The sequence below is a fragment of the Schistosoma haematobium genome, chromosome 3 (assembly GCF_000699445.3).
Source record: "Schistosoma haematobium chromosome 3, whole genome shotgun sequence".
NCBI classification, from domain to species: Eukaryota; Metazoa; Platyhelminthes; class Trematoda; order Strigeidida; family Schistosomatidae; genus Schistosoma; species Schistosoma haematobium.
Genome location: NC_067198.1, coordinates 20,805,865 through 20,817,288, shown reverse-complemented (window position 1 = coordinate 20,817,288; position 11,424 = coordinate 20,805,865). Strand labels below are relative to the sequence as shown.

General features: G+C 39.1%; 1 protein-coding gene across 2 annotated transcripts; it reads right to left on the bottom strand.

Moving 5' to 3' along the window:
- Positions 1-4,173: 4,173 nt before the first annotated feature.
- RPS2_1 (40S ribosomal protein) lies at positions 4,174-7,288 on the bottom strand. 2 transcript variants are annotated; one of them, XM_012937291.3, is made up of 3 exons: positions 6,363-7,288; positions 6,147-6,321; positions 4,174-4,514 (listed from the first exon to the last, which is right to left on the bottom strand). In XM_012937291.3, exons 1-2 carry the CDS (start codon positions 7,012-7,014, stop codon positions 6,188-6,190), a joined length of 786 nt encoding a protein of 261 aa, XP_012792745.1. In that variant the 5' UTR covers positions 7,015-7,288; the 3' UTR covers positions 4,174-4,514; positions 6,147-6,187. The 2 variants fall into 2 exon arrangements, with proteins under 2 accessions (XP_012792745.1, XP_051069217.1); XM_051213253.1 differs by lacking the exon at positions 4,174-4,514 and having other exon boundaries at positions 6,042-7,055.
- Between the last annotated feature and the right edge of the window lie 4,136 nt (positions 7,289-11,424).

The window sequence follows — 11,424 nt, the reverse complement described above, 5'->3', positions numbered from 1 at the left end:
CACAAGCAGTTGCACAGGGAAGTAATCATATATTATTTTGATGATTCTCTGCAACTGCTTATATAAATGAATATATTAGCTAATAAATGATTTATGAAAAGGTCCTTGTAGTAATTTATAGAGGCGTTTGCAGAAATTCTTGTGCTGTGGGGTGGAGTTTGTGTTTCGAGTCGGTTCACTGCTCGTGCGATCCTAAATAGCTTTCTAGATATTACGAGACCCTGTTACAAAATAACCTAAACAGTTATTGGTACCTATCTCCGTAGTGTAGAACTAAACACAGGCATAATTCCCTAACTTTGCCATTTTACTACATCCTCCTGAGTTTTTCACATAATTACTACTGATTCTCTTACAATTTTTTGAAACTAGTGGCTGTTTTCAAAATCTAAGGAGTGCGAAACCCGGCGGAGATGATCGGACAGTCTTTTTATAAGCGAACAATATCAATTACCTTTAAGTACTTTTTGTGGGACGTTAACATGCACCACGCAATGAAACAAAGATCAATCCTTCAAGACTTGGAAGTGGTAACTAATCGCTCCAATGATACCAACAGCAGGCAAACCTAATAATTTGAGACTTTGAAATCAGGATAGTTTCCATTAATCATTTGCTTGTGACACTTATGTAAGTGGAATATCACTGAAGTAAGATGACGCACATTATTCGACGGCATAGTAGATACCACTTATATTTGCTGAGCTTTTTAAATTTTCACTACATTAGGATTATTGGGATTGGATAGTCCTGAGAATTATTGTCTTAAAGTTTAGATGCAGTCTTCGGATTAAACTACTCTAAAATATCTTGTATTCGCAAAAAATATAATTTCTTAACGATGTGAGTAGTAAGAGACCACTTTCATAATAATCAAATGTTGTGTTATGTATTCACTAAGTAGAAATAACCTATCATAATGTATTGTTATCGATGAGAAACCAACAAACTATTTATGCACGTAGCCCTAATGGTAAATTGTGGATCGCTAAGGCTTTTGTATCACAGGATTAGTCATAATGGTGCATTCTTGGTTTTAAATCTCGACTCTTAAACATCCAGTCAGTTTCAAATCCTACCTACTTCGACTTGGGAAGCCGAGCAATACGACAAAAACCTACACATAAAATGACTCGCAGCCGAGTACACGGATCTGTGCTGAGTTGTATCACAAAATAAATCCAGATATTATCCTTTTGAAAGTTAGATCGGATTTTGTTGATAATTTCAAAGGAAATATTTGTTTACTTAAATTTGCTGTAAGTTGGAGGAAAGGTATAACTTGCGTACGCTGTCCGTTCCTAAACCATTTTATTATTTTTAAAATCAAAGAACGAAAAGGTTTGACGAGCGATGTGCGTAGCTTGCTCCGTAAGAGCAATTGAACTTGTAGACGTATAATTAACCGGACAGTCATAACAACGCATCCTTGATACCGAAGGACGTATGAGAGTGCGTTGTAGACCATAATATGGTTTGGTGCATAATTTTTTTCTGACTGACCTCTTCCAATAGTTTTGCGAAGATTACTAAAACTGACTACAAACTCAAGGTTCATGACGAGTAATATTGTCGCCACTACCTTAATCTACGATATACTGTAATAACTTTAACCGAAGACTCCATATTCATTGTTAGGCAGGTTGTTGTCTTCAAGTTTGAAATACAAACAACAAACTTATACTGATGTCTACTCACCAGCGTTTAAGCCCTAAAAAGCTTATGATAAATAAAATCCCACTTAGGAATTATACTATCCTTCACTTTAAGGGAATACTGCTTCCAATAACGCTAGTTATTTCGTTTGCAAGTTGATATAAGTAATTCCCAAGTATTATATAGTAGGACGTCATGGAGGAGATTTATGACTAAGCTAGATGCTTTTGGTGATAATATAATCTGAGCTAGGTGATTTATTTGAGCTTTCATTGTCATTTTCGAAATCTTCGGCGCGAAACTATAGCACTTTGAAAGAAACCGTCTCCATATTCACTAAATTGTACATGTAGTAGGAAAATATCACTTCACTGTGAAGTGAAACGGTTTACAAGTAGGCTAAAGTTAATTATGTTTGAAAATGGATACAGCTGTCTCTTTTATTGATTGATTGAATTTAATGTTTGTACTTGGATACTAAAATAGTGAGAAACTGCTTATGAAAAATGACTGACGAAATAAAGGCTACGAGTGAGTCATTACCATTAATGATGACAGAATATTTGTACACATGCAATTGACATTGATTTACATTTCAAAATATACAGCCACATAAAAAAATCCGAGAAAGCACTGAACTATTTAATGTAAAAATCATGGTTTCATAAGAAATCTTTAACCAAAACTACCGGGGAATATTCTACTAATTGTCTCATATTTTAAAAACGTAGGATTAGGACTTAGTGAATTATAACTGGAATATGGATGTCCTGGTACAGCCGATGGTGAATAGTCTGCCCTTCTCAAATTGCTCTCATATGACCACATGTATACAGCCACTGTCAGAGAATTCCTAACGTGGCGAGGGTGTCGGTTACGAAACGGAGAGGACGCAGAGTAAATGTCCGACGCTCTAACCGAGTTGGTGAATACGGAGGATCCACATAACGTGGTTGGAAAACCCTGATTCCAAATCAATGGGCTCCAGGATCCTGAGGAGAAAAAGGCGTGCGAACCCATTTTTGGTTACCGGCTACCAAGGAACTGCATCTCCTAAAGTCACTCCACTGTATTAAGGACTAGACCTTTAGGTCAAAGACTCGGGGTGTGGCCCAATAAGAGAACCACCTGCTTCGGTCTGGGCACCCAGGCAGTACCACAGCCCTCACACACATCAACGGCAATTGCTACTGGGCTCATTGTCATTGTGTGGCGCATACGTACTTGATGTCCCCTCGTACCAATGTTTGTGTTTAAATAAATAGATAGCATTATTAGGTTCGAACACATTCTGGTGAATGACATTGAGGAACTATCATGGGTGTTATGCTTAATGATCTAACCATACAGTGGCTTTTGGTAGCGACCGATACATACTTGTTTGAATGAGTGATCATAGGGGTTAACTTTATATTTTGGTGAATGTATACCAGCTTAATTTTCATATAAAAAACAGGCACAGAGTGAGGATTCGAGTGATACATTGAATGATGTACTATTACGAATGTTTGAACGTCCGGGTAAACAGCTCTTATTGAAGGTAATGTAAACCAATGTTTCTGTGACCACAATGTCTAGACTATCATATTTGTAGATTAGTCACCAGTCAGCACAGTTTTACTAGAATCCAGCATTACTACAATGCTGTTATGAAATATACAGCAAACACATACAAATTATGCTGCTAACAACTATAAAGGCACATATGAAGCAAAACATCCAATTATAATCTATGTCAGTGAAATTTTCGGTGGTTTGTATTATGACCAGATCCATTATAACAGTTGAATTAGAAACCGGTTGTCCAGTGGTTAAGTGTTTGCGCAGTCCTGCATTCGAGTCCCGCGTGCGGGACCGTAGATGCGCACTGCTGAGTCCCTTGATACCGTATAATTTACAATTCTTCAAGAAAGCCTGGTGAAGAGGAAAGGGAACCATAATTTGTAAAACTTCAAATCAAATCCTTGAACCCCCAAAAACAAGTTTTGCGCGTGACCCCCATTTCATTACCAATTGACACAGATTTTTATTCAGGAAATAAACTGAAAATGGAACTGACCAAACGAATATAACTTTCTGCTATGGCGATTTTCTGTTAAACTCGATGAAAAGAATGTTAATTGGCAGACAAATGCTATGAAGTAATAATACCGATTTATGGCTACTCACAAGACCATACCTAACTGGAGACCCCGATTGGTTAGAAGAGACAAGTCCACTAGCCAAAGGATTTCTAGGTAATAAAGTGACACGTTTATATATAGATAAACATAAAATGAACACCGTAAAGTGTCACAGACATTTAAAATGAATTAGCTTGTAGGTTGTTCATTCTTTAATCAATTAAGACCTGACTCTTAGGCCTAATTTTCAGGTATCGTAATGCTACGACAAAACCTCCCTAAATGTGGGGTGCTACACTTATTGGTTATTTTCTGAGATGAGAATAGAGACCAGGAAATACTAGGCTGTACACAAGTTAGCAACCCTAGGCTAAATTGAGGTTCTTTTCCTCGATACCTTTTTAACTACAATGATAAGTAAGCCCATGAACTGAATTTAGAGACATGAACTGGTCATCTACGGTGCCAACCTAAAATGATTTGTAAGCTTGTTTTGAAAATATATAGATTGATTTATTTCTCCTACAAATGACTATCTAAGCAATTTCATAAACACGTGAAAAACATGAGTTTATGCGTCAAATAATTATATTATTCCTATCAGTACAAAACTATAGTGGTTAAACATACCAATGTTTCCTTCGTAGTTCACTTCTTATGAACGACTACATAACTACTGTATAGACGAATTTCACCATGATTTGATGAAGCCAATTAACTGTTAGATACATAGTCCTATAGATGTTTAACCAAGCACGAAACAAGTTATGTTAATCGGAGTAATTAAACTTAATCATATTTATCTTGTAAACTTGAAAGTTACCAATCTCAGGGTAGCTTGGTGATCTAGAGCAAGTGCAAGTACTTTGTGATGAGACAATTCTCAGTTTATGATAATGATTCAATAGCTCCGCCCACAGCTGACGAAACACGTATTGTTAAGATAGTATCACAAAGGATCTGAATTTATCGGCAGAGCTGACTTATTATTCGAACGAATAACAGAGAACTTAGATGAAAATAATAAACGAAAGATTTGCTGCAAACACACCAAATATGGAAAGTTACTGACTACCTCGAGTTTTAATTAAGGTTTTTGACTAAAGTACCAAGGTTTGTGAACGAATCCAGATGACGCATAGAAAACTTACTAATAAGACAATGATTTAGTTTCTGGATGGTTTTATTTTCTATTTTTACTGTCCCGCATATTCATTATATGATCTAAGAGTGACGGCACACAACTGGTTGGGTCTGAAAGAAAAACGAATGACTGTCCAACCTGCTCCAGCGACGACCACAGCCAAAACCCACTGAGAAGGATATCACACTTCTGTACCTCAGTTTGACATATTACTATTGCAGACATTGAAATATTCTAAAGACTTAGAGACAACGACAGCCAATCTAAGATATGTGTATAGAAAGCTCAGCAAGAAATTCATAACCGAATGAAATACCCATTGAATAAAGAACTGGCAGCATAATAACTAGAAACATCAGTTCAGGTAAAATGCATTGCATCTAGGAGCCGAGGGTCAAGCTGCGAAACGCCTGAAAACATGAGTCAGTATTTCCTCTTTTAAAAACTACCGACTGAGCACAAAACTTTTTCCTGTGGTGTCCGAAGTTCAAATTCCCATACCGTCAGTCAGCTACAACGTAGGACCAGGCACATATGTGCATCGGTCCAGGTTGTCATACCGCATCAGCACAAGATGAACACCAGATTCATAGCAGTGGTTAGGTCAAAGGTAGTAATATGTAAGAGAAAGATTGCATATAGAGATATAGTACAAGAAAGAATTGGTTCGTAGAAAGAAAGATATGAAGCGATTTTAATCTCTTAGTTTAAGGGAAGACAGGAAGTGCATACACCTACGCCATTGTGATCGATTCTGAGCCATGTCACCAAGAGTCTCCAACCATTGGTTACGATAGTCACGCGGACCCCAACCAAGTAGTCTGCATCTACCAACATGGCTCAGACTAGAAGTTAGTGACTTCAAATTCCCATACCGAGCCAAAAGTGGAGCACACACGAACCTTAAAGCACCAATATTGAGACTGAACAGGACCTGGTATCAGACTGATAACTTCGTGAAAGAATCTACCAACGTTTTTACTTGTCAGACAAACTTTGTAGCACTGTATCAAATACTTAATACAATCTACGCAAGTCACGAAACATTGGTTAAATTTTTAATTTTCGTGGGAAGACATATTATGTCCACGTTAGTTTTAATAATTAAATGACAGTGGTTTTTCGTTTAAGAACCCGTTTTGTATATATCTTACGGAAAGCTTTCTTGGGTGGACTCGCGAAATAAATTTATGCAGAAAACTGTTATACCACTGCAAACTTACATTAACAGAACAAATTAATATCCACCAACATATATTATCATTCAAACTTCTTTAGCAATTTTGTTAAGATATCCAGCATATTCAACAAATATGTGTTTTGTTTTTGGAACCACGTCCCACAAATCAGGTGTTAGATACTCATAGGTAGCTCGTATGGCTGCGTACGTTGCTTTAGCTGAAGGTTGAGTTTAGTTACATGGCAATAAATGAACTTACCAAAATTTCCCAAAGTTGAGGTCTGACCCCGAGCACTTGTGTACACATCATCGATACCAGCCATTTGAAGGAGTTTTTTGGGAACTGGAGCACCGACAATACCTGTCCCACGAGGGGCTGGGATCAAACGTACTGACACAGAACCACATTTCCCAGTCACTTTACATGGAACAGTGTGTGGTTTTCCAATCTGATTACCCCAGTACCCTTTCCTTACAGGAATTATTGACAGCTTCGCCTGAATAATAGCACCTCTAATAGCTGTAGCGACCTCCTTAGCACATTTAACTCCTAGCCCAACGTGACAGTTATGGTCACCCATTGCAACAATTGCTTTAAAACGGGTTCTCTGACCAGCACAAGTCTGCTTTTGAACTGGCATGATTTTGAGGACTTCATCTTTTAAACTTGAACCCAATATGGTATCTACAATTTCACACTCCTTAATTGGGAGACTGAACATGTAAATTTCTTCTAATGTAGTGATTTTCCTGTCGAATACCAGACGTCCCAACTGGGTAACAGGCTTCCATTCTTTTGTTGCAACTCCACGACCACGACCTCTTCCACGACCACGCCCTCGTCCACGTCCCCTTCCTCTAGCTCCAAACGAACCACGAAAACCACCGCGACCTCCACCAGACGATTCCATCTAATAGTGCGATCCCCACGCTCGAAGCTCTTGAAAAGTGCGCGCGTCAGAGGTCTCCAATCCAGAATGCAACATAAAACAAAATGCATTGAATCAGACTTTGCACAGTAGTAGTATATTTTAATTGCTCAGAGAGCATAAACAGGAAGAAAAGAATCAAAAATACTTGAATGTACATTTTTTCAACAAGCGCGAATATGTTAGTTTGCTTTTCTGAATTTTTCGTCAATATGTTAATGTACGGTTCCAGGATTTTGTAGCGTCTAGTGGGGACAGTCTAGAGAACCAAATGCCATAGTTTCAATGAATTCGTTAGTTAGTTACCTTGGATTCAGTTCAATGCACATCTCCAAAATCGGGAGGGTTGCTACACTCAGCAGCTATTTTGTCAAAAATATATATTTATAGTCCGTAGAAGTGGAGAGAATTAAAAAGTAAAAATGCAAATCAATAAATCAAGCGATCAGTTGAACCAAAAAGTGGGGGTCAGCGGATGAATGAGAGTGACGACTGGAGAAATAGAGAGAACTGTTTAATCATGATGATAACAATAATAGTAATTATTGTCATAGATAACTAGTAAGACATGTCCAAACGTTTTTTCAGTCACTCGACAAGCCTTGTGTGTTTACATGATTGTCAGGACGCTTTTTAACATGGAAAAGGATGAGAGTAACGGTGGTGTAAAATTAGATTTTGACTTGTTTACTCCTGTTGTTCATATGTCTTCAGTTGAATCACCTTTACTACTCATTGCAGGTTAGAGGAGTATTCCCGAACAAGGTGTTTATCAGCTAAAGATATCTCTGTCGCATGAATTTAAAACTTGGGTAGATTGTATGATTATGGATAATGTAATTATCCCAAAGTTTGTTGTGACTAAGAAACTACAATAAACAAATTTCAGAAGGCTGTATGATAGTCGTGGTTATCACATTGTCGTGTCGCCCACTGGGTCGGAAAAGTCGTTCGTTGACTTCGCGACCAAATGTAAGACGAGAGAGGTAAAATGCCTGCTGTTAATCAGTAGGATTGTTTTTTACCATTGATCCTCACAGTTCATATCGTAGCCTACCATAATAACCAGTCAGTGTGTCCGCCTAAAGACCCAAACCAACGTCCTACTTTAGGATCGACTAAGTGTAGAGACTCAAACTGTTTTACTCAAGATGCATCTAAAAACTTAAATGAAGCGGACAATTTAACGAACTGGGTTGGAATTCAGAACAAATCTATATCTTCTACCATGATGTTTGTAGCCGATTTTCAGCACGTAATGCTCAGTACAGCCACAACTGGTAAGGTTTTAAGGTACCTCGGTTATTCGGAGTTTATCAACCCCTTAACACGTAACACCTTTATAATCAAAGTATACCAACCCAACCAAATTAAATTCAGAAATGAAGGGTTTCGAAGGTATACTTAAAAAGTTATTGATACGTTATGAAGCATTTGGTATAAGCTGGCTGACAATTGCAAGAAATGTGCAGCATGATGTGCGCACCCATCATCTGCTGCGGATCTGTAGCTGAGCGCCTTCGGCTGGTATGTGTCCAGTTAAACTGCTGAGGTCAGCATCAATGTGAAGGACTAACAGAACTATTTGTTTTGGAGTTTTACACCTCCAGAGTTTCCTGAAAACTACTATGTAATTCAGTAATGCACTTGAATTTGTGTGCTACTCTCTGTGATAGTTTTATGGTACCACATATTATCGAGATACAAGGAGGATGATGTCAGTCTAGATGAGTTCAGTAACCTTTAAGTATTTGAATGTAATTGCGTACAGTGCTATAAATGCTGCCGATATCTAATTTCTGGACTGCATGAAAGGCATAGTGCATTAACGGGATATGAATACAAATGTAAGGTATTGTTTGTCTAACTGATATTGAAATTAATGGTCATCGTTCGCGAAATCCAATTTTATTTGAAGCTCTGTCATGAGTCATGTAAATGGTCAAGAAATATATATCGGTTATACACAGCCCTGACGGTACTGCTAATAGTAATGATGTGGATTCCATGTGAGTGCTTGTCTTGTGACGCAGTTGGGTGCTTTCCTCAATGTGTATCCTATCCACTTCCAGCGCTTCTTTCTAATTTCTTCCTCCGCTGGGACCTGGTTTGTTTTTTCCCACAGTACGTTGTTGCTAATAGTGTCCAGCCAACGGATCCGAAGTATTTTGCGTAGACAACTGTTAATAAACACCCGTATCTTCTGGATGATGGCTTTCGTAGTTCTCCAGGTTTCTGCCCCATACAGTAGAATTGTCTCGACATTTGTATTGAAAATCCTGACCTTGGTGTTAGTTGACAGACAGTTGTTTTGAGTTCCAGGTGTTCTTCAGTTGTAAATATGCTGCTCTTGCTTTTCCGATCCGCGCCCTCACATCTGCATCAGATCCACCATGTTCATCAATAATGCTGCCCAAATACGTAAAGATTTTTACATCTTCCAAATCTTCTCCGTCAATTGTGATTGGATTGGTGTATGCTGTTTTGTATCGTAGAATCTTGCTTTTCCCTTTGAGACCTACTGCTGCTGAGGCTGCTGCTCCACTAGTCGTTTTCTCCTGCATTTGTTGTTGCAATTGCGATGGAAGGGCCAGATCATCTGCGAAGTCTAGGTCGTCCAGCTGCATCCTAGATGTCCAATGTATCCTGCGTTTCCCTTCAGATGTTGACATCATCATGATCCAGTCGATCACCAGGAGAAAGAGACAGGGTGAGAGTAAGCAACCTTGCCTGACACCGGTCTTTACTTCAAACGAGTCTGTCAGTTGTCTTCCACACACGATTTTGCAGTTTAATCCAACATAGGAATTCCGTATGATATTGACTATCTTCTGAGGCACGCCGTGGTGTCAAAGAAGCTTCCATAGTGTTGTTCTGTCCACGCTATCAAATGCCTTTTCGTAGTCAATGAAGTTGGTGTGGAGTGATGAGTTCCATTCAATTGATTGTTCCACAATGGTCCGTAGAGTTGCGATTTGGTCTGTACACGATCTATCCTTACGGAATCCTGCCTGTTGGTCACGAAGTTGGGCGTCTACGGAGTCCTTCATCCTGTTTAACAATACCCTGTTGAAGACTTTTCCTGGTATTGAGAGAAGAGTGATGCCCCTGTAGTTATCACATTTACTGAGATCGCCTTTTTTGGTATCTTGATCAGGTGTCTTTTTTCCCAGTCTGTTGGTACTTGTTCCTCATCCCAAATCTTATTGAAGAGAATGCGGAGTATCCCTACAGTTGCCGCTACGTCTGCTTTTAGTGCCTCTGCTGGAACGTTGTCTGGTCCCTCTGCTTTGTCACTCTTGATTTGTCTGATGGCCATGCTGATTTCGTCAATTGTTGGTGGGCCAACCTCGATTGGGAGGTCCGTGGGTGCTGCTTCGATGTTGGGTGAGTTCAGTGGGGCTGGTCGATTCAAGAGTTTTTTGAAGTGTTCTACCCATCTGTTTCATTGTTCTTCAATGTTGGTGATTACCTCGCCTTCCTTGCTTTTCACTGGTCGTTCTGGTTTGCGGTGATTTCCAGAGAGTTTCTTGGTTATGTCATACAATTGTTTCATGTTTCCTTCTCTTGTAGCCTTTTCCGCTGTCATTGCTAAATCTTCCACACATTTACGTTTGTCAGTTCTGATGCTCCTCTTCACTTGCTTGTTGACTTCTGGCTTTTTCTGCTCTTGTTCGACTGGTATTGATTGCTGCCTTCTTGTTCCTCCTTTCTTGAATCTTATCCAGTGTATCAACAGTGATCCATTCCTTGTGATGGTGCTTCTTGTGTCCCAGAACCTCATGACATATTGAGGTGATTGCCTCTTTTATCCCCTTCCGGTTGCTCTCTAAAGTAGTTCCCTCTCCATTGAGTAGATCATGAAAGGCTTGGAAATTGTTGCTGAGGTCTATCTTGAATTTGTTGAGTTTGTTAGTATCCTGAAGAAAGGCCGTATTGAACATTTGTGATGTTGTTCTCCCCACTGTCCAGTGCTTCTTGAGTTTCAATTTCATCTTGGCGACCAGCAAATGATGATATAATGTTACGTCAGCTCCTCTCTTGGTTCTCACGTCCTCTATAGTCCTCCTGAACGTTTTGTTGATGCAAATATGGTCGATTAGTTTTTGCGTAGTGTGATCCGGTGAAATCCATGTGATTTAGTGAATGTACTTATGTGGGAATATAGTGCCACCTATGACCAGTTTATTGAAGGCACATAGGTTTCCAAATCTCTCATCATTTTCGTTCATTCCTCCCAGTCCGTGTCGTCTCATGATGTCTTCATATCCAGTGTTGTCCGTTCCAAACTTGGCATTGAAATCTCCCATCAGAATGGTCAGGTCCTTTGTTGGGCACTTCTCGACGATTAACTGCAGCCTATTGTAGAATTGATCTTTAGCGTCTTCATTT